This window comes from Populus euphratica, unplaced genomic scaffold, assembly GCF_000495115.2.
Source record: "Populus euphratica unplaced genomic scaffold, PopEup_1.0 scaffold3.1, whole genome shotgun sequence".
In the NCBI taxonomy this organism is placed as follows: Eukaryota; Viridiplantae; Streptophyta; class Magnoliopsida; order Malpighiales; family Salicaceae; genus Populus; species Populus euphratica.
Genome location: NW_011499847.1, coordinates 2591738 through 2615901, shown reverse-complemented (window position 1 = coordinate 2615901; position 24164 = coordinate 2591738). Strand labels below are relative to the sequence as shown.

General features: G+C 33.6%; 2 protein-coding genes and 1 long non-coding RNA gene across 4 annotated transcripts; 2 read left to right on the top strand and 1 right to left on the bottom strand.

The window, feature by feature from the left end:
• The first annotated feature begins 40 nt into the window (after nt 1–40).
• On the top strand, nt 41–239 carry LOC105142064 (uncharacterized). Its single transcript, XR_845504.1, has 2 exons — nt 41–85; nt 146–239. It is a non-coding gene; the product is annotated as an uncharacterized LOC105142064 (long non-coding RNA).
• A 2281-nt stretch (nt 240–2520) lies between these two features.
• Nucleotides 2521–19206, top strand: LOC105142041 (SNF2 domain-containing protein CLASSY 3). Of its 2 annotated transcripts, XR_845499.1 has the most exons (9): nt 2521–2675; nt 2811–2866; nt 2945–3375; nt 3938–4120; nt 4823–4981; nt 5337–7090; nt 7175–7467; nt 18545–18549; nt 19196–19206. XR_845499.1 is itself a non-coding variant. In XM_011049493.1 (7 exons), the coding sequence occupies exons 2-7, from the start codon at nt 2818–2820 to the stop codon at nt 7176–7178; spliced, it is 2580 nt and encodes an 859-aa protein (XP_011047795.1). In that variant the 5' UTR covers nt 2521–2675; nt 2811–2817; the 3' UTR covers nt 7179–7562. The 2 variants fall into 2 exon arrangements, 1 of the variants encoding a protein (XP_011047795.1); XM_011049493.1 differs by lacking the exons at nt 18545–18549; nt 19196–19206 and having other exon boundaries at nt 7175–7562.
• LOC105142055 (BEL1-like homeodomain protein 7) lies at nt 9766–15732 on the bottom strand. Its single transcript, XM_011049507.1, has 5 exons — nt 14920–15732; nt 13073–14021; nt 11530–11909; nt 11356–11416; nt 9766–10721 (listed from the first exon to the last, which is right to left on the bottom strand). The coding sequence occupies exons 2-5, from the start codon at nt 13955–13957 to the stop codon at nt 10017–10019; spliced, it is 2031 nt and encodes a 676-aa protein (XP_011047809.1). The 5' UTR covers nt 13958–14021; nt 14920–15732; the 3' UTR covers nt 9766–10016.
• Nucleotides 19207–24164: the final 4958 nt, after the last annotated feature.

The following is a 24164-nucleotide window of genomic DNA, read 5'->3' as shown; positions in this document are numbered from 1 at the left end:
TCCAGGAAAGGAGCGATTGGTTGTGTTTGGCGAGAAGTGAAGGAAAGAGTGAGGATTGGAGCGAGAAGGAGTGGAAAAGGTAAAGGCTTTTTTGGGATTTTGAGAGAGGGGATGGAATTGTAATCGATGAGAAAGCATTGTAAAGGCTTTTTTGGGATTTTGAGAGAGGAGATGGAATTGCAATCGATGAGAAAGCATTGCGAGTATGGATTTATATAGGCGGGAAAACTCTGAGAGAAGAAGAACAGCGGCGACTTCTGTTGTGATTCGCTTGTAAATGGAGTGGGACTGTTTTTAGCTCTTTTGAGGTTTTTCAGTTCGAGTGGAAGCTCGTGCTGACAACTGACAAGGGACTTCAAATTCACCACAGCTAGGTTGTCTTCATGGGCTTTTAAAATAAAAACTCTTAATTTATCTCATATTATTATACCCGTTTACAAGATGGTAAGTTTACCTGCCGTTGTTTCAAGTTTGTTTTTTTTTAAGAAAACAATTAAAGCAATATTGGTTTAATTCTTTTTAAAATCAAATTAAATTACCCTTTTATATTTTTACCAAGCAAATCAACTAAGCTATATTAAATCAATTTTTATCTAATTTAATTTAAAATCTAGTTTAATTTATAGATCTTGATAGATCACTGCTTGGTCGTTATATTATAATAAGCTTAATGATACTATTATGCCTTATATATATATATATATATATATATATATATAGAGAGAGAGAGAGAGAGAGAGAGAGAGAGGAATCTAGCCTTTCCTCTGATGGCGTCGCAGGGAGTAATGAACCTCTTCTTATTTTTTTATAATAAAAAGAAAGAAAAACCAAGCAATCAATCACATTTCATGATTAATAATCATTTATTGTTTGATCTTACATTTAAACTAAGAGTTTGATAAATTTTGAATTTTTTCATTTAAAATTAATTTTTTATATTTACAAATTGTTTTGATATAATAATATTAAAAATTTAAAAATAAAAATAATAAATATTATTTTAATATATTTTAAATAAAAAATTCTTTAAAAAATAATTATTACTATATTTTTAAACATTCATAAATAAAATTAAAAATTATTTTTATTTTTTATGTGAATAAAAATAATTTTATCAACAAGTTAATCACATCACATGTAACTAGAGTAGGTTGTGCTGAAATCAACTATCTTTTTTTAAAGTGGGTCTATAGTGTTAAATATTTGCAGTTATTCATGAAATCTTCTAAAGATTTTTAGATATACAAGTTTAATACAAAAGTTTCTTATTAACTAATACTTAATTTATTCATTAATTCAACATCAAAGTAAATATTTTTTATCACCGGTCCGGTCCCTATCCTTGTCCGCTGACCTTTTTATTTAAATTATATTTGATGCCTTCAAATTTATTTTTCAGGTTATTATGTACTTTCCATCTGCAAAAAAGAAGAGGAAAACAACGGATCTGGATGGGCTGCACGCGAGTTTCCAAGGTGAGATGAATTTGAGTATTAGAGTGATAAAAAAAATTAATTTTAATCTAATAGGCATGGATACAACCCAACCTGATAGATAATGCATATAATATAGATATTGTATTTATATAAATACTCTTGCATAACATTTATCTATATTTTTTGAATTAATATAATATGCACATGTCTTATCATTGTTATAAAATACACACACATGTACATGTATGTACAATATTTTTTATTATATTGTTTAATATATATTTATATATTACTATTTTATTTATTGTTAAATAATAAATAATGGCTGTAAATTAATATCCATGTAAATACTAAAAAAATCTGATTGACAAAGTATAATTATACTTCTTGTCTACACACACACACACACACAGGGGTAGAGACACGGGGCAGGCAGAGCCCCGGCCCCTGCAAGAAATGTTTTTTCAACCATTTGCATTATAATATTTATAATTTTAAATTAAATAATAAAATAATTGAAATTTTAGTCCCTTTAAATCTAGTTCCCCCATTCACACACACGATTACCTATTTTCATCAATAATCTGAAATGAAGGGCATGGAGGATAAATAAATACTTTTTTATAATTTTTTTGGCATTTACTCTGCTGTCTTAACCTTTTTCTTTTAAAACAATATTTAACTTTATTTTTTCAACTAGTATATATTTATAATTTTATTTATCATCTCATTATCTTATCTCCAGCCAAAAAAGATATTTAATATTTCCCCCTTCTTATTTATAACATGAGTTGTAAAATCAACTCGTGTATTAGTTTTAAAATCTATTCAAAAATTAACTAAAAGAATTTGAGTTTTAGATCAGTCAATTGATTAAAAGTTCAATTTAATTTTTTATTTTTTAAAAAATAAAAATAATTTAATTTAAAAAAATGAATAAATTTTTGTTGATTTTTTTAAATTAATCGGACTTAACTAAAAAATAAATAAAAATTAATTTAAAAAAATCAATAAATTTTAGTTGATTTTTTAAATTAATCGGACTTAACTCAAGTTTTTATCTAGATCATATAAATTAAATTATAATAATAATAAAATAAAAAACTCCACTCTCCCGCAAAAAAAGAAAAAGAAAAGAAAAGGGAAAACCCCATCAGTCCTCCCTTCTTCTCCAGGCCCATGATTAATTAGCTGCAGATATTTAGTTTGCATTTAACTAATCAAAGCTAAAACCCAGCGGCTAGTTTCTTAATTTCTTACTCCAGGGTTTTCTTTCATTCATTGCGTTCTCTTTAGCAGTTCTATGTAGGGTTTAAACCACCGTCGTTTCGTGAATTAAATTTATGTCGTTTTGTGTTTTCTTCTCAATTTCAGCTCTCTAATGGAAACTCCACTGAACATTTTGCCTCTAAAACGCGCAGCTCCAAACGGTACGTTTCCCTCCCTCCCTCCCTTTATTTATTTGATTGATTTTTTTTCATAATTTTTGTGATTTTTTTTGCTAACAGAGTCGCGTTTTAATGGAAATAAGAGGATGAAACAGATGAAAGAAAAAGTAACGGATTACTCTGATCCATTTGCAATTCATGGTTTGCTTGACCGGTTAGATAGTGGGAGATATGGAAGTGTTACGGACGATATACGATCACTTTTTAACCGGAAAGCGCAAATGATACATACCTTTTTGGTTATGTATCCTGAGCTTGCGAATGAGTCACGTGGTCGAGGGATGAGTTTCAGTGAGGAAAAGTGTAATGTGATTGATTTGGATGATGGTGATGATGATGAGGGTGAAGGTGGAAATGTTGCTGGGGGAAGAATGCCGGTTGTGGTTATTGATTCCGATGACGAAGTAGAGAGTAATGAGAATAGGATGGCTGGGCATTTTCAGGGGATTGTTTTGCCGAAGCCCGAGGGGCAATTTCTTACTGACCTTATGGTAAGTTTCGATCATCTTGGTGGTTCTGGAGTCATGTGTGTTTGAAGATGCAAAAGTTGCTAATGCATGTGGTTTAAAAGATGTGCTGTTAGCGATTGTACATGTAACAATTTCTATGACTTTTATTACATGGGTGTCAAACCATAGCTATGAGTGCTGTACATGCATATAATATGGTTTTTTTCTTTTTTACATGAAAAGGTTCAGGAGAGGGAGAGGGTTGAAAAATGAATACTTAGCTTATCGCGGAGGAGTTATGCAACTGTTGACACAGTTTAAACCACGTTGTGTTGCCTGCATGCTTTTTCAGTGATACACTGTCGTCCAATGATGTTATAGGATGATTTTTATTTATGAATTTTATTGTACGTTTTTGCCATTTTAGTTTTGTTTTTGTGTTGGTTTCTCACGCTTTACCAGTTTAGACTCTTGAAAGCTGATTCTAAGTTCAATTCTTTGTCTATTTCGAGTAGCACCTTTATTTTCGTTTTCAGGATTTCATACGAGTACAATTGCTTGTTCCAATGCCATTTCTGTCTTATCTCAATTGTTATTTCTTCAGTTTAGTGACCATGCCGAGAGAAGAATTCGTGGAGAGGTAGTAAGTCTTACTGGTGAACCTAACATCACAAAAGATAAAGGAGTTTATGTTGGTGTAGAGGAGGATGAAGTTGATACAGGGATTGAAGACGATGGCCTAGGAGATATTTGGAAAGAGATGTCATTCGCACTGGAGTCTTCCAAGGTACATATATATATATATATATTCTAGAAATATGTATAAAAAATTAAAGAAAAACTAGTTGACAAAAACTGCCTTAATGTCGGATATGGTCTCAATTTTGCTTTGACTGGTGGGTGCAACAAATGCTGGTGAAGTTTTCGGTTGAATAATTATTTTTTCCCTTCAAGAAGACAGGTTTTGTGGATTCATTATTTGGTGATTGATTTTGAAGGCTTTGATTTCCTGGACCTATGTCTTATTTTGAAATTTTTATTTTTTTTAATTTTTGGCACATTTCTGTGCCTGACTTGTAAACAAGGTTTCCTCACATTTCTTTTAGAGTCTTTTGAATTTGTTATTTATCAAGGAGAAGAAAAAGGAACATGATTTGTCCTATGAAAGCAAGCAGAATGACTAGTCATGAAAAGAAACAAAAATATCAATAGCAATTTATTTATGCTACAAGAGACTATCATTACTTGACATCCAGTGGTGAAATGAAAGTGATCGAATTTTATGAAGCTGTGTTTATTATTCCATTATATGTTTCGCCTGTGCTCATTGAGCGCATTCCTTAGCTGAGGGATCATGAATGACTTCTGATATTTTTGCTCAGATTGCTTGTTTAAGATCCAGCATTTGAGTCTAGTATTCTGAAAGAATGAGAAAAACCCTATTTTTGGTTTATTGTATTTTATTATGAATTTCTGCTGATTCTGACAGGATGTTGTTGAAAATCCTCAATCTGATGAGAACATGGAAGAAGATGAAGATTATTGCGACCACTCTTTTGTCTTGAAGGATGATATTGGTTATGTTTGTCGCATATGTGGGGTTATTGAGAAAGCAATTGATACCATAATTGAGATCCAGTTTAACAAGGTAAAGCTGTCATTTTTTGCATTTTTTGGTGTTGTAATGTGTATAACAACAAATAACATGTAAGTAAATGCTGCTTCTGTTATAAATTTCTTGATCAAATTTTCTGCATGGAGAAGAGTTTATCAGGAAATAGGAATTTGACTTGAACAAATTGCGCTGAACTTTTGTATGTGCTGGTTGTCTCTTGGTTCTTTCCCAATCATGCTTTATAGATTTTATGTTACACAATAGTGTGATCCAAACTCTACTTACTTCAGTTTCTTCTGCTTTGGCCATTTGTTGTTTTAGCTAATTGTACTGGTATGGAATCATTTTGAAGTTATATATATTTATTTATTTATTTATTTGAATCCAGGTCAAAAGGAATGCAAGGACGTACATGTCTGAATCCCGCAATGCCAAGGACCGAGATTCAAATGGGATGGTTGGAGTTGATTTGTTTGAAGAAGATTTGATGGTAACTGACATCCCTGCTCATCCAAGGCACATGAAGCAGATGAAACCTCATCAAGTGGAAGGTTTCAATTTTCTTCGCAATAATTTGGTGGCAGATAACCCAGGGGGGTGCATCTTAGCCCATGCTCCTGGATCCGGCAAGACATTTATGATAATCAGTTTCATGCAAAGTTTCCTAGCCAAATATCCTCATGCAAAACCATTAGTGGTGCTTCCAAAAGGAATATTGTCTACATGGAAAAAGGAGTTTCAGATATGGCAGATTGAGGATATTCCACTTTATGATTTTTACTCTGTTAAGGCAGACAGTAGGCATCAGCAATTGGAGGTCTTAAAACAGTGGTTGGAGCATAAGAGTATCCTTTTCTTAGGGTACAAACAGTTCTCCTCTATAGTCTGTGATGACGGGAAGAACCAGGTGTCAGTAACTTGCCAGGAGATATTGTTAAGGAGACCCTCAATTCTAATTTTGGATGAAGGGCACACTCCGAGGAATGAGAATACAGATGTGCTGCAATCTCTAGCCAAAGTGCAGACACCTCGTAAAGTTGTGCTTTCTGGAACCCTCTACCAAAATCATGTCAAGGAAGTGTTCAATGTATTGAATCTAGTTCGTCCTAAGTTTCTGAGGATGGATACTTCCCGAGGTATTGTCAAGCGCATCTTGAGTAAAGTAAACATTCCAGGTGCAAGGAAGCAATTCAAAGCAGGTGCAGATGCAGCTTTCTATGATCTGGTAGAGCTCACCATGCAGAAAAACCAAGATTTTAAAAGGAAGGTGACTGTTATACAAGATCTGCGTGAGATGACTAGCAAGGTTCTTCATTATTATAAAGGAGATTTTCTGGATGAGCTTCCAGGACTAGTTGATTTTACTGTAGTGCTGAATCTCAGTTCCAAACAGAAGCACGAAGTGCAGAAGTTGAAGAAGTTCGCAGGGAAGTTCAAGAGAAGTTCTGTTGGGAGTGCTGTTTATCTACACCCAAAGTTGCACTCCTTCTCTGAGAATTCTGCTGTAACTGATGATATGATGGATAACTTGTTAGAGACATTAGATGTGAGAGATGGAGCCAAGGCGAAGTTCTTTCTCAATATATTAAGCTTATGCGAGTCAGCTGGGGAGAAGCTCCTGGTTTTCAGCCAGTACCTCACACCATTGAAGTTCTTAGAAAGACTTGTGATGAAAGTAAAGGGCTGGATTCTGGGAAAAGATATCTTTGTGATCTCAGGTGAATCAAGTTCTGATCATCGTGAGTGGTCCATGGACCGTTTCAACAATTCCATGGATTCTAAAGTTTTCTTCGGGTCTATTAAGGCATGCGGAGAAGGGATATCATTGGTGGGGGCTTCTCGCATAATCATCTTAGATGTTCATCTTAATCCTTCAGTAACTCGCCAGGCAATAGGACGTGCATTCCGACCTGGGCAAACGAAGAAAGTGTATGCATATAGGCTGGTTGCTGCTGATTCACCAGAAGAGGATGATCATACTACTTGCTTCAGGAAGGAAGCCATTGCTAAAATGTGGTTCGAGTGGAATGAATACTGTGGTTACCAGGATTTTGAGGTGGAGACTGTTGAGTTGGATGACAGTGGAGATTGCTTCATGGAAAGTTCGCTGGTGAGGGATGATGTAAGGGTTCTGTATAAAAGGTTAGTGCACAATAGTACTTTTGTTGATTTCCCATATTCAAATATCCGTTGTTCCTCCTGAGATGTCTCCTGCATATGTTTCAGGTAGGACTGGGGTTGACCAGGCTGAAGCGCTGGTGTAGGCTGAAATAAATTCCGACTTCTCTGACCCAGAAACTGTACATTCTTTCCTGGTTCGTGGACATAAAGCAATGGAAGGCATCTTGGATGTTGCAAGCAAGATTGACAACAGATGCTCAGTTGTCATTTTTGAGTTTTTATACCCAACTTCTTTTAACTCTTCAAGTGAAAGAACTTGCGGCATACCTCCAGAATTTTAACCTTCGTAAATATTCATCAGTTTTTGTCATGGTTTTCCCGTCTATGTGGTTGTAAGTGTACAGGGAACCATGGCAGCATGAATGCTTGACAAATATGAATTTGTTCGTCTTTAGTAATCTGTGCTCTTACGCCAAGTGATGGCCTTCTTGTGAGTGCATCGGTCTGGTTAAGCCTTTGTTGAGCTGCTGACAGAAATGTCATGGAGTACGTTTTATTTCCCCCATCTTGTAGATTTATGTTCCATGAACTCATTTAGCAGAAATATGGTTTTTTTTTTTTAACTTGTAAATTTGGGGTTAGTTTGCTCGAATTTTAATTAATTTTATATATTTCAAAATTAATAATCTAGTAATTTCTAAAAAAATAAATTTATAACTTGAAACCTCCAACGGTGCCCCTCATATTGAAAATATAGTTTTCTTGCTCACCAAGCCTAGGGGCAACCGGGCAAGGGAGCGGAACCAAATTAAACAAAACATCATATTCCAGGATTGTAACCATTTTGGATGGTTGCTTGTACCAGTGAGCTCATGTAATTTTGGAACCGGGCAATAAATACAAGTGTCATTAACTATTGGGCAAATCATATCACTGTTCACATAATTGATAATTCATTGTTAATTGCCACAATTAATTTTTATTTTTTTTTACTTTGTTCGTTGAATTTTTTTTCTCATTGACGAAGTCTTTCTGTGGCTAAAGTGATTGTAAATTGACTCTAATTTGTTGAACAATGCACGATTAAAGTGGAAAAGTCCAAAACAATTGATGGCAGCTTCAAAGCTTGCACAAAAAACCCCCTTTGATTCTCAATTTTTTTTTAAAAAAATATCTTTGAATTTTAAAATTTCAATTTTGATGAACAGAAAGAGTATACTGTGTATTATAAATGCTTTTGAATTAAAATGAGCTTCTAAATTAAAAAAATTACCTCCTTAATTTTTCAGCCATGATTGTGACCTAATTCTAGAGAGAAGTAAATGACACGTTGCTCTTTTTTTTTTCAAAAAAAAATAGAGCACGTCATTCATCCCTCAAAATAGATTTTAAAATAAAAAAACTCAGCAAGGATATGCAGACCGTGGCTGAAAAGCCTCCGCTCATAAGCTTTCCTAAGCCTAGTCATGTGGGGTCGCATATATGCTTAGATTTTTTTTTTTCATTTTTTTCTTCTTATTTGGTCCTTTGGATTTTATTGAATTTTTATATTTTCTTTTTTTATGCTTTCAATTTTTACATATCATTCATCCCTCAAAATAGATTTTAAAATAAAAAAACTCAGCAAGGATATGCAGACCGTGGCTGAAAAGCCTCCGCTCATAAGCTTTCCTAAGCCTAGTCATGTGGGGTCACATATATGCTTAGGTTTTTTTTTTTTTTTCATTTTTTTCTTCTTATTTGGTCCTTTGGATTTTATTGAATTTTTATATTTTCTTTTTTTATGCTTTCATTTTTAACACATCTTTAACAAATTTTTATGATGCGTATGCCCTTGTGTTCAATATGTTCAATATATATATATATATATTATTTTTATTTTTTCAGTGCAAGACAGCTATTAAGAAGCTGAGCGAGTTCAAAAAAACTTATGTAGGAAGTGCTCTGTATATGCACCCAAAGCTGAAATATTTTTCAGAGAAATATCCAGCAAATGGATAAAGAGGCTCCGCAGTTGATGATGATAAGATAGATGCAACGCTGGAGCAGTTGGATGTGAAATAGGGAGCAGAAGTGAAGTTTTTTCCTCAATTTACTGGGCCGATGTGAGTCAGCTGGTGAGAAGCTACTGGTTTTCAGCCCGTACATCCTGCCTCTGAAACTTTTGGAGAGATTGTCAGCAAACAGAAAGAGCTGTGGTCCTGGAAAGGAGCCTTTTTACGATTACAGGTGACTCAAATGCAGAGAATATGGAGAGAGGTTCATGGAGCACTTTAATGGCTCCCCAGATGCTAAGATCTTCTTCAGATCAATTAAAGCATGCGGAAAAGGGATATCCTTGGTTGGTGCAGTCCCGAATTAATTACAATATCGGATGCCCGTCTCAACCCCTCAGTAACCCGTCAAGCAAAAGGGCGTGCATTCCGGCAAGGTCAAAAGATGAAAGTTTATGTTTATAGATTGATAGCCTGCAGATTCACCCAGAGGAACAAGACTACTTAACCTGCTGCAGAAAGGAGTTGATTTCAAAAACGTGGTTTGAAGCATAGACGGTTGATGTGAAAGAGCGTGATGAATCGAAGTGTTCTAGGAAAGTGCTGCTTGGCTCGTGGTTGTGTCCCTGCTAGTTTTAATGACGTTTCCAAAATATGGAATAATTTCACAGATTTATTCTCGGTTGTAGTTCACTACCAAAATCAAAGGACGAGCCATTCCCAACTCTTTATTTCAAACCGAACTTTCTTTTCCAATACCAAAGATGTCACTTTACAATATGCTAACCTGCCAACCAATTCTTATGGTATACTACAACAACTCTGTTTTATACACAACCTCCCTGTAACCATATGAAAGTGAGATGAATGTTCCTACTGGAACAACAAAAGTTTGGGAGCTACTGTTTCATAAGTAATCTCATATTCCCGTGTAAATTCCTCGATCAATTGTTTCAAGCAACGAAATCATGAAATACATGGGAGGAACTGAATCTGTGTTGCCGGTTCCCTGGATTTAAGCATTCAAAATCTGTGGGCTCAGCAGCCCCCACCGAAGATGCTGCCTTGTAGATATCATCATCCCCTCTCATGGAAACAAAACCATGATGCGTTGTACCCGACATTGGAAGGCTACCACCCTCGCAGTGCTGCAATCCTAATGTAAGAGATACCCCACTTCCATTTCCAAACCTCCTCGCCTCTGACATTTGGTAAGCAGCAGCAGCTGCTGCCATAAACCTATCACCACCCCCCTCAGAGTGAGCCATGGCATCAGAGAAGAGGCTACAGTCCTCCATACCAGGCCTTTGGTCCTCCCTCAACTTTAGTAATCCATACTCGGTATAAGTCTCACCATGTGTGCCATTATGGAAGTTGCTTCTCACAGTTGTTCCTGCCATTTCTACCTCAGGAACATGGTCAGACTTGGAATCCATCAATTGTCCCACACTGCATCTTCCAGTGGCTGTTGAACTAGCACTTTGTTGGAATTCTTCCCCCTTTTCTTCAGAGGTCCCCATGTCACCTTTTGTTGCTTTGGCTGCATTTTCAGAAGACGAATTAGAGTCCATCTCTGCATCACCAAGCTCTTCCTTGTACATCTCTTGAACCATGGGCTTCCAGAGACGCACTCGTGCATTAATGAACCAGTTTGATACCTGAGCAGGGCAACAGAAGTGTCAAGATATGCTTGGTCTTATCATATGACATTGTCAAGAAAAGTGTGGCACAAATTGATTGAAGGCAAGGGTTGACCCACAAGAGGTTTTAAATCCAGGTTTTAGCATATTCACCAACTCTGATAACAATGTCAGTAATTAACAACTATAGAGATATAGCTCATATTGGAAAGAGTATAGAGAGGAATAATTCCCCAACAATTTGGTTGGCAACTCAAAATCTCCCCCACCAGACTGTTGCTTGAAGTCCCCTGTTATGCATGCATGCATGCAAAACTGGTTCATACCTTTTCTAACAGAGACAACAGTAAATGCTCTATTTACTTTCAAATCTAACAATGCGAGTATATGCTGTTTTTCACTTGGTTATCCACCTTCACAGCATTAAGTCCCGCTCTTTCTCAACATCGCCCAATTTTCCACCCAAATCCTTTATGTTTAAGCAACACTTAAAATGCAGAATCCAAAATGCTGCCAAAAGGACGACATCTATTTTGACTCTAGTTTGTTTTTTACAGAGAGACGATGTATCTCAGCCCTCTTATGATAAGGACTCTCCAGTCTGACTGCAGACTAATCACTAGATGAAAAACAAGTTTTAGTTAGTGTTTACCTGACTTCTAGTCAAGCCTGTCTGCCTTGCCAGCATGATCTTATCAGAATCCTTTGGATAACTGGTGAACAATAAAAAGACAATCAACTATAGTTGAAGCTGTAGGTTCTTTACAAGAACAACAAAGGTGTGAATCCGTGTGAAAACAGAAAACACTAAGGTAAGAGGATTTACGGATGGAGAAAATGCTCAAACAGCCAAGCACGAAGAATGGAAACAGAGCTTTCAGGCAGACCCCTTTGTGGCCTCCACGCATGCTGTTTCATCATACCAAGTTGCTGGAGAGCCCTCTGTTGCCTAAGCTGCTGGTCCACATACCGAAGTCGTGATATTCCAACTCCTTTATTATTTTCTGAGGTTTCTTGTTCCCCGAGGTTATTACGGGTTGCACGAATTTGGCCAGTTATTGCATCATGCAAGCACCGAAAGTGTTGTGAAATAGTCTGGAGGGCAAGTGCTATGTATGGTTTAGCTGCTCCACATCCTGCTATCACATCAAATGAAGACACCACAATTTGCATCTGATGGTAATATTGTTTGTATCGTCTATCAACCTGTGACAACAGATCATAATTAGACCTCTAGGAAAAGGAAGTTGGTTTAATTGTTTGCAAATTAATCACAGGCAGGGCTTGCACATTAATCAGATAGACTGACAATGAAATCATTTACATGCATGTGCCATAAGCATCGCATTCAGTTAAATGAAGTGACTGATCCCAATGCTTGAACTTGCTACCATAAAATAACAATATAAAGATGAGTAAAAAAGATACAACATGAATGGATCCGTCTAAGTCTATCGCACAACAGTTCAGGTAGTCTGTAAAACTATATTCTAGCTTGACATCTCAAATGCAACAACTTCCTAAGGTGATGCTATGATTATACTCAGTGTAGAAAGGTGCAGTTAGGCAAGCATGGTTTGGCAGCATATAAGGTTGGGATATCTACCAAATATGGTTCTCTTGAATGCTAACTAAAATCTAAAGAATAGCAGTGTCTTGCAGCACATTCACCAGTCCCATAAGTTCCTGGAAGAAGTAGAAAATTTTATGTCAAACACAAGGCATTAGTGCAGACTTGATTGGTAATGTGATAAAATATTGTGAACAATAATCATCAACATGAGAGAACCGCAGGCTCTTCAGAAACATCAGTTCTGAAGCTCAGCAAAACTTCTTATCAACTCTACTTAAGGAGGTGTATCCACAAGAGTAAAGTGCAAAAGTCTACTTAAGGAGGTGTATCCACAAGAGTAAAGTAAAGTGCAAAAGCTATAACACTATGATTTTCCTGAAAATAACTGCTCATTGACACATTGAAGATTGTACTGTAGCATGAACAATGAAATAAATCCACGCAGCTGGATAGAACCCGCAATTATCAAAGCAAAGATTGTTCCAGAGTGAAAACTCCTAACTATCAAACCAGAGTGTTACTGTACTATATTATTCTTAGGAATCCCAGAGGCAACTGCAGAATCATTGCTTCAGTTACCATTAGTTTCGCTTCCTCACATTAGCAAATAACAGGTTATATAGCCAAACAAGGTCCCCAAGTTCGTTGACACAAGTAAATATATGATTGTAGAAAAAGATTAGGACAAGCATTACCAAAAAAAACACAGTGATTAGTCAATGTCCTGGACAAGTAGAAGAAAGAAAAGGACTAATTCAGGATGAGGCTTAGGGAAACAATAATATTTTGGCGTTACCTCGTCTAGCATGGATAAAAGTTTTGTCAACTTGTTCTGCAATTCTTGTCTTTCAGCATGCGAAAGCTCACTTGGAGAGTTGGTGGATTCTTGAGGGTTTGAAGCCCCATTCTTTAATCCACTATCACCCTCTTTTGCACTGTTCAGTCCATGTTCACTTGTGGTCTGGTTTTTCTCTTTATCAGGTTGCTTTATCGCTTTTCGAACATTGACAACTTCATCAAGTAGTTGTTGTGCTGCCTTCAGGTACTTGGAATTGGGAATCGTTCTTCCAACGCTATTCATTCCATAGGGGGACAAATCACCTTTATTCACATCGTGATTGCCTCCAGAAAAAACAGGCGTCAGATATTCAATATTTCTCGACTGCTCATCTCTGGAAGAGCCAATCCTGCCACCACCCTCCCCTGAAATGGAAAAATTAGGACTCAAGAATGAAGTGAGTCCTGGATTGGTATTCCGGTAAGGAATAGAAGGCATTTGCGTTCCAGAAGGGATTTGGGTGCCAAGACTAAGAGATAAACCCTGGCCCTGCAAACTCTGTGCACTGTGAAGAACGCTGGAAGCACCGCTCACTGACTGCATGACTAGCATCTCATTTCTACCATCCCTCCATGCACCAAAATCATGCTCCCCTATTCGTGATCCACCCAGATTTGACAGGATTTCTTGTTGTTGTGGGTTTGCAGAATTCTCCACGGACTGAAATTCAATACAGTTGTTTTGATGGTGAGAATTCCCAGCCAAATTATCTGAGTATGATCCAGAATTCATGTACATCATCATATTGCCATGAAGAACCGGTGCTTCCGGATATGAACCAGGCAGATATACCATTGCAGCCGTGTCTCTTTGATTATTCGAACTAGTGTAATAGGTAGCCATTGTATTGAAACGTTGAGACTTTCCTGCCTGGTTATGCAAGCCCAATCACATACCGCTCAGGGAACTGAAATGAATAGAGAAAGAACTTCCATTACCATCAACTGTAAGTATACTTCATTACCTGGAGGGTGCTTAACCACTCTCAGTATTGTAGTTGTAACTCGAAACTCTGTGTTTATATTTAAATCTCACACCCATACTTGAGAAAAAGCTCAAAAAAATACCAAGGAAAAGAAATAAACCACTGAAAGAATACACAAGAAGCTGAAGGGAAGCCCGTAGTGATTCAGCATCAAGAGCTGAAAGGCAAGCTTACAAGCTCTTAGTTAAGTGGATCAACGGTGAACAATACAGGTAACTTGGACTCAACGAACAGAAGAATTAAACATCAAAAGATCCTTCTATGCAAAAAACCAAGGCTTTTTAAGTGGTTTGACAGTTTCAAAAGGATAAAAATATTGATGTAACATTAGCATTTAGTGATTTCCAGTACCGAAATGATTAAAAAAGAGCTTTTTTGAACCAATCTAGTATGTGGAAGTATTAAAGCAGCAACAAAATCCATAACCTAAATCCAAAAATCCCCCTTAAGCACACAAGCTAAGAAGAACAAAAACTGAAATTTTTCAAGGGTTACTTCCATTTAAATAAATCCTAAGACAAAAGTTATGATGTCTATCAAGCAAAAAAGGAAGAAAGAACATGATCCAAAGAAGGAAGCAAGACAAAACCATCACTTGAAATCCCAATAAGTATCCAATAATTTTTTTATAAAAAAAAAAGTCCACAAATTACAATCACATAATCACCACCGTCATCATCTCCTCTATCTCCAGGAACGAAAAAGATAGAAGACAGGGACACACATGAAAGAGAAATAATAATTAAATACTAGTAAAGATTAAGAACAAGAACAGATGAAAAAAAAAGGACCAAGAAATCAACAAGCAATAAAAAATTACCTGGAAACCAGTAACACTTGTGGGTGTTTTAGGGAACAGAAAATCTCGAAGACACAACTTGATCTGCTGATACACAAATCTGACGATCCCAATACAAAAAAACAACGACGACACAACCCTTCACTTTTCATTAAATAGTCCTATGTATGTACGCATAATACATACACATACATCCCAGGAGAAGAAAAGCTTCAGCTTTTTTTAATTTTATTTTTTATCCTCTAAAAGAAAGTGGTAATAATAATTGAGAGCAGAAACAGCAATGAATTTCCTCTCTTTTTTCTATCTTTTTTCTCTCATCATATATTCTTTCTACCAATCATTCCATTAAAACCCCACGTGAGCATCTCTCTGCCTCTCTCTCAAGAGAAATGATAGCTTTCAAGGTGTGTATCTTTTTCTTGTTTCTTTGGCTTTAGGGTTCTTTCTTTGCTTGATAATTCAGTTGTGCAAGAAGAAGTAGTAGTTGGTGCTTGACTTCTTGTTCTTGTTGTGGTTGATGTTGCTTCTAATTCTATCTCTTGTTGATGTTGTTGTTGTGAATTCTTGAGGGCTCTTTGTTTGGCTGTTGAAGATTGAGGATTTGGTTAAGGAGTTCAATCCCTAACAACCAGTTGGTAGACCTAAAACCCTCTCTTAAACCCCCTTCAGAAAAAAACTGCGACCATTTCTCTCCTTCTAGCTACTTTCTCTCTCTAGCGGTTTTCAAGCTGGCTGTCTCTCTCGTCCTTAAGCATGGCATGTCTGGTTATGCTGCAATATCCACCATACAAACATATTCTTTCTTTCTTTTTTCGTTGGTTTTTATTCTATTCTATATTTTATTTATTTTAGATTTTAAATTTGAGAGGAGCAGCATTAGGTGCCCATTTCACTATCTTTGTCCTTTTGCTCTAGCAAGTGTTGGAGATTTTGTATTGGACCCTGTTTTTTCATTTATTCTACTTTTTCCTCTCAATTTGCGTTTTTCTATTGTTTGGCATGATAATATATAACTAATATCTTGTAATTTTATTTTAAAAATATTTTTAAAAATAAAAAATTTATTTTTATTTTATATTTATATTTTTTTAATTTATTTTAATGTGTTGATATTGAAAATAATTTTAAAAAAATAAAAAAATATTTTATTTTAATATTTTATAAATAAAAAAATACTTTCAAAAGCAATTACAACTATATTTTAAAATATATTTTTAAAAATTAAAAAAAATAAAAATATTGCTTATGAATCTAGGATGTTGCTATAGCTAGTAATAAAAGAATGACGATTTGTGATTAATTACCAGTTTGTTTTTTCAATTTAAAGAATTTGTGCAAGCCCTTTCATGATTTTTTTATTAATATAAGTATCCAATATAATTTATATATAATTCAATTAATTTTATTTATTTTTAAATTAATAATTATATTAAACTTCAAGTTAATATAGAATTTATAAATCTTCAATTAATAATTTAAAAAAATAAATTTAAAATCCCATCAATTTCAGTATATCCTTTAAAATTCCGGCTTCAGAGTCTTTCGTCTCCGAGGAGGGAGCCTCCGTTTAATATCTAATAAAATGCTCACATCAAATATTAGTAATGTCCAAAAAATTTAAATATTTCAATTATGTAGAAGGGGGATGTATGATCTCCTGTCCACAATTCCCACCTACACTGGGCTCTAGCTGTAACCAGCTATAAACCTCAAAATAACACGTGTATAATTAATTGATCTTCAGGGAGACAAGTGACTTGCACCAGAAATTTTCACTCGCAGCCTGTTTAACATCGTGGTAAATTTTGTTTTATTAAGTATATTTTTGTTTTAAAATATATTAAAAAAGATTTTTTTATTAAAATAAAGTAAAATAATTTTAAAATCCAAAAAAAAATAATTTAAAGTAAAATACAATTTTAAAAATCTATTTTTTTCAAAATTATTTTTAAACTGTTTTTTATAATAGTGTTCTTAGTTTAAAAAATATATTAAATCAATATTTTTTTATTTTTTATAGAATTGATGTATTGATGTTAATAATAATAATAAAATATTTTAATATATTTTTAAATAAAAAATATTTTTAAAAAATATTACACGTCATAATATTAAATACATACACTTGTATACGTGAAACCTTCTCAGTGGAGGCTACCATTAATTTGTTTAAAAATATATTATGTTGTGATGAGATCTAAAGGTAGTGTTTGTAATTAAAATAATATTTTATTATTATTATTTTCAAATTATTTTTATGGGAGTACATCATAACAATATAGCAAACATGAAAAAAAAAATTAAAAGCACTTTTTGAATATAAAAACAAACACAATCTAGGTGTTCTTGAGATTATAGTACAAAATAATTTTCAAAATAATTTTTTTTATATATCTCAAAAATAATTTTTTATATTAATTTTTATTTTAATACCAACATATCAAAATCAATAAAAAAAATACTAAAAAATATTAATTTAATGTTTTTTTTTAAATAAAAACACCCAAACATAAATAAAGGCTCCTCCAAACACACCGTAAATCATGGTCACGGATTTAATTTGGACGAGCTTGACTAGTCCAGTCGAGATTATTAAAGTGCTAGGTGAATTATAGTTCGACCTCTGTGGTGGAGCTTATCTCGCGGGAGCAGACAACGGGACATAGCTCTTTCATGTCGAGGCCTCGAGAGAATTTTTGAACGCAACCACTGCTATTTTTCTTATAAATGTGCATGAGTTATTACTTGCTATTTTAGCTTTTGCACGGGATTAAAAAAAAAAAGTTACTGTTTGAAAGTTTGTTTAGTAACCATGCTTACAGACTGAGAGGGTTTAGTCAACAAAAATTAACACGGCAGGTGAAGACTTCGCTCTGGATATGGGCATGGGAAGCTGTTAGGTTAAAAAAAAATTGATGGACAGGCCTGCAACAGAGTTGTGTTCCCGGTTAACAAAAATGGCACCCTCTCAGCTTCACTGCAATAATCAACACTGTTATTGTTCTGATCAAGTTAATAAATTTTAGTAATCCATCACTGTCAATTTAAGGGGGGAACGGCTTGATGCATTAAAACGAGATTAATCAGACATGAGTTTGGGATAATGTGGTGTTTTTAATTTTTGTATGCTAACATATTAAAATTATTAAAAAAATCTAAAAACATGAAATGAATATTTTTTAAATAAAAATAATTCAAAAAAAACTTTTAAAAATGCAAACCATCACAATCCCATTTCGAGAGAAAAAAACATGATCCATACAGGATACAACGATACAAAGCGGTGCGAGCTGTGGGAGTGAACAGAATGTGCTTGTGGTTGTGTTTTCACGGAAAAAGTTACTAAAGTCCCTCTCATCTTCTCGTTTTACCGGCATCATAAAGCATTGACCATCCCACACTCTTCGGCCAACGGACCACGAACTTGATACAAATGTTAGGCAACTTGGACGATGATGATGGGTCCTATGATTTGTATGGTCAAGCAATTTAGAAGACTGGTTTTTTCGTGGACCCCTTTACAATAAATTGTGTTTTATTGAAATTTATCAACACTTTATGCCTTCGTGGCTCCCATAGCGTGTGACCTAAATTATATGGCCCCCGTCATATAGTTATGGCTATTAATTAGATGCTGATTAAGCAGCTGTTAGGTCCATTTCACAGTATTAAATTCTTAAAAGGAGAAAAAATACATAATCTCACCGATTCAAACCACCCCATGCTCTTGTATGTGAACGACAGTGACTAGAGACATCTAAATCAAACTATAATTATGATCACAGAGTTTTGATTGACCAGATATCAACACGGGCCTCTATCAAAGGGAATTTTTTTAAAAAAAAAAGTCCGCAAGCAAATAATGGATTGGTGAAAGACTAGCAGCCTGATGAAGATTGGACAAGACAACCTTTTCATTTGTTAAATGGCTGCTAACTCCTAAAACACAAGTGGCAATTTATATAAACTTCATTGATTAGCTTAAAAGATAAACAAATGCAATAATTATGACTTGCAAATCTCTCAAGTTGCTAACAACCTCAAATCCTCCGTTCGTTCTTCCTAGCTAGCTCGGATCCAAAGGAAGAGGAGGCGGTTTGGTAATAAACACAAAATCCCAGGACCAAACCTAGAAATGAAACAGGAATTGTTAAAAAAAAGGGGGTAAAAGGCTGCTGCTTGCTGCTGCTGCTGCCTAGAAACAGGGAAACAGAAGAGTATTGACGTGGGAACTGGGCTTATTGAATACGTTTGCAGACAAGGAGAGATGGTGGTACTTGGGATTCGTGAAAAGAAAGTGCAAGAGAAAGCTAAGGTTAAAATAAAAAGGGAGGGTTTTGATTGGTTGAATGAAGCCAGAAGGAGCCATGGAATCCCTATCGCACGTTTGTTTGAAAGCTTCTCTGTCACAGCACCGCACCATGCCTGAATTACTGAAACTCTTTCTCCTTCTTTTTTTAAGAAATCAAGATTATACGTCCACTTCGAACAAAGTGGTCTGTCCATGCGTGCGAGCGCCTCAAATTTTGAAATAAAAACATATATTTTTAATAATTTTAAATTATTTTGATTTGTTAATATTAAAAATATTTTTTAAAAAATAAATAAATAATTTATTTTAATATATTTTTAAATAAAAAATTTTGAACTATCATATATACTACCATAATTTCAAACACAAACTTCATCTTTTTTGTATACAACTGTATACAAGCTTTTATTTCGTGCTTGTTTGGTGATACCATCAAACATATTATAAAAATATATTAAAATTATTATAAAGTATAAAAAATATTAATTTAACATTTTGTACGTCAAATATATTTTTAAAATGTCTCCGCGTGCAAACTCTTAATTTATAACCAATCCATACCTTACAGTAGGATGAATGTATTTTTTTTATTAAAAGATATGATAGCATAGAATTGTTGCTTTGTCAATTATTTAATTTAACAATTCTAAATTTTATTTAAAGATCTATATTTTATGATTCAAGCTTCTTTTTTCTATAATACATGCTATGTTATTTAGCGAGCAGAAGTTATCTTCAGGTTTAGTACCTGAGCATTTTGTCTCGTATGATTCGAGGTTAATTAGTGCTAATTCATGTGAAATTCCTTGGCACATTTGTTTACTAACACTGGAAAACTAACTTTGACGCTTTACTCAGCAGATCCTTACAATTTTTTAATAATCGCTCGATCAGATATCACAGCGTCCAATTGAGTGATCCTGGGCAATAACCAGATTATTTCAAGTGATCACAGAAACTTCTGGATATCAATTATTAAGGCATTTTTTACCATAATCCGATGCTTTAAGTATTTATTTAGTAATGATGTAGGTTGTATTTTAAAGTATTTTTTTCTTATTCTAATTCTAATTGGAATAAGATTTTGTCTTGCCCTGTTAAATCCCCGGTGGCTTGGGCCTCCACCACCAAAATGTTACTCCTATCTGGGGGGGAAAAAACAGTGCTAATATTGAATCCGTGACGAAGAAAAAGCTCTGAACTCTGTCTTCAGTGCGTTTGTTTTCGCTATATTTCATGTCAGCGGTGAAATAAACATATATATTTGATAATAAAAAAAATTATGTTTAGTATGGTAGAATTTATTAAAAAAATAAGTTTAAAATGTAAATTTTACACAGTAAATTTTACATGTTTTTTAACTAAATTTTATAAATATTTCTTGTTTTATCTAAATATCTTATACATGATTTTTGTTAAATATAAAATTCAATCATAATTTTTACCAAATTTATATTTAAATTCAACTAAAAATACTTTATTCTAAATTTATTTTAAACCACAATCACAAAAGTTATATAAAAAATAAACTCATTCTTAAACTTGTTTTTAAGGTAATAATTTGTTGGTGTTTTATTTCTTAATGATTTAATATTTTTTATTTTTAAAAATATTTTATGACATCAGTATATTAAAATGATCTAAAAATTAAAAAATATTAATTTAAAATAATGAAAAAAATTAATTTAATTTATTTTTTTTAAAAGTGTTTTAAAAATATAAAAATAAAGGGACTTAAATAATAATAACAAAAATAAAATAAAAAGAAAGTAACAGTTCTGCCGGGAGCCATCTCTCGTTTTGTCGATAACGAGGTTGAATCCAGGCAACAAAATGTTTTTCTTTTATTTTTTTTAAACAATTGCTAATTACTTAATCTTGCTTCTTCTTCATCTTTTGTAAATTTTATAGTAGTGAAACTAGGTTATATGCATCAAAACTGATTTTTAAGACGGGGTGTTAGTAAATCGTTCGATCCACAAGCGAAATGTAATAGATATTATTTTTTATTTTTTCAAAATTATTATAATATTTTTTAAAATTTATTTTTTATATCAATTTAACAAAATGATAAATAAATTATATACAAGTAAATAAATTTTAAACTAAAAAATCACGATCACCGAATCTATCATCGTACTGCTCCTATGCACGTCCTGCTCCGTTGTTTCAGCTGCAGAGTCGTAAAACCTTTCCATCTACACTAAGCATCACAGTCCCTTTTCCCGGTCCCTCGTGCCACCGTTTTTCTAGCTCGAATCTCGTGAGGGTGGGATATTTTAAAGCAAATCCCCCGTTCACCAGAAAACCGTGGAGAGGTAGCTAAGAAACAGAAATGTCGATGGTCGTGTTTGATCTGAACTCTCCGGAAAAGTACTGGATGTGGCTGTAGTACAAGTTTAATCACATTAGCAGGACATAAGTGATTTATTTTTCAAGATGGAATCGTGCTGGAAAATAAATACTTTGCATGTACCATTCAAGATGGGCTGGAAAATAAAGATGGGAAGGAGAAGTTTAGAAATTATGCTACTTTGAAGCGTAAACGATCGCAATTTTAAGTGATATTTGCGTATATTTTCCTGGGCTCGCGGCAATTTTTTTTTTTTAATTTTTGTGGACATAACACTTCATGCCATAACAATCCATTGGATGAAAAACCAAAAATTTCTTATAGTTTTTAATAAATAAATATCCTTTAGATAAAATGAGGAAAGAAAACTTAAAAGAAGTTGAATATAGTTTTTCCTTGTAGTTCTTGCACTCCAATATATCCGATTTGAATGAATAAATATATAGTTTTACAAGTCTTAATTTAAAGATCCATTTGGTCCAAAACTTAAGTTACTGGTTGGATAGAATCACCTGGGTTGTGATTTTTTTAAATCTTCAAATGTTGCTTTGCGTTTTCAGGAGATTAAATCTTCAAATGTTGCTTTGCGTTTTCAAGCTTGGTTAGCTTGGAGATTTTTTAAAAAATATTTTTTTATTTGAAAATAAATTAAAATAATTTTTTTATATATATTTTTACACTGGCACATTAAAACTATAAAATAATATATATATATATATATATAACACAGAGCTATTACCTTTTCATGTCAAAACATTTTTTAAATGCATATAGATACAATTTTAAATGCAAAAATAAATAATTTTCACGTGTTTATTTTAAAGTTTTATAAATATTATTTTTTAAAGTATTTTTTTATTTGAAACTATATTTATCAAAATAATATTTCAAAAAATATATTTTTAACCTCGGATATCAAAATAATAAAATATAATATTTTAAAATTATTTTAAAAAAATACAATTAGATCAACACCTAAAATCATGATAGCGTGAGTTTTATAGATGCTGTCGCATGCATTTAAGAACACTTATTAATAATTATTTTTTAAAAGAAAATAAAAAAATCTATTTTAGTGTGAAAAAACATCATTTTAAATCGGAACTGCAAGCATGTAATTATTATTCTGAGATAGCCGGTCGATCTTTCCTTCTCTGTATGACCAGATGACTAGTCATTCGACTCGATTAGTTTTGCAAGTCATTGTACTACTTAGCCGCTCCTCTATATATTCAATATGTATTTGTTTAACATGGAGTAGTTTAATTAGTTAAATTTTAAATTTATTTTTTAATAATTATAAATTTGAATTCTATTAAGTTTGCTGGGAATTTATATAATCATTTTTTATTTTAATATTAAAAAGTAAAAATTCACCATTTACGTGATCTATAATGTCTCATCTGTTACTGTTCCACACGATTCATCAATACTATAATTACCAAGACAAAAAAAAAAAAAGAACGAATGAACGGAACTCACAAAAACATCAACCATTGGTGTTCACCTATTTTTTTTATATCTTTTTAACATCTCTAGTCAAAATCACTGCACAACCAGAGAAAAAAAAAGAGTTAATTTTCTTATGGGTTCATGCCTGCCTGGAAGAACGTCGAGATATGATAAAATATGGAAGGTGAGAGCCATTCACTAGATTCAATTTTTAAGAACATCAGGTAGGTAATGTAACTTTGACAGCTCAGTAGCGGCCCCTGACTTCCATTTTGCTTTTGAAAGCTCATATTATCGTACCTATATATTTCTCTAGCTATAAATATCTTTGAAAAAGAAGACTATTCTTAAGACAATCTCGCACTATTCATTCATGGAAGATTCAGACAGACGAGTCCTTTCATCCATGAATTTCAAATTTTATCTTGAAAGCAGCTTTCGGAGACGTTACTGTTGCTAGTCAAAGTTTTCTTAAATTCGACTTCTCAACCATTTCAAACGTTTTCTTAAAAAAACGCCAAAAAATCTGGAACTCCGACCATTTCCACCCATCTTAATAATGCCGGTGACACAGGAACAAATTCAAGACACCGATGCTGTTGGAGACTTGGAAAGATATTACCGAAAACACAAAAAAAAAGAAGAAGAAGAAGACTTTTTGATATTATTTAGGTCACTAATTTTTGGTGTGACCAGGTTATTTTTTTTAATATTTCTGTTTATATAGATAAATTCTGATGCAGTTAAAGATTCAACGACTATTTAAAAAAAATTAATAATTGTTATGCATACAATGTTTCACAACTTGTAATAAACGTATCTTCACTCTGTATCAGTTGAATTAATTGAGTTGGTGAGTGTGAAGCTAACCACCTTAGTCAAAAATGGTGGGAGAAAGTGTAGTTATTCTTTACACCTTAGTCAAAAATGGTGGGAAAAGGTGTAGCCATCTTAGTCAAAAATTGTATGCACCAAATTGGTGCTATTTGCCTAACTCCTTGTCTTTTGCATGGATGCTTGCCTATAAATAGGCAATGCATCCAAGCATTATATACACACCACAAGAGAGAAAGAAGAGAGGGTGAGAAGAGAGTAATCCCACAAAATTGTGAGGTATTTGTGAGATAGTAAGTGAGGTGTTTTCTC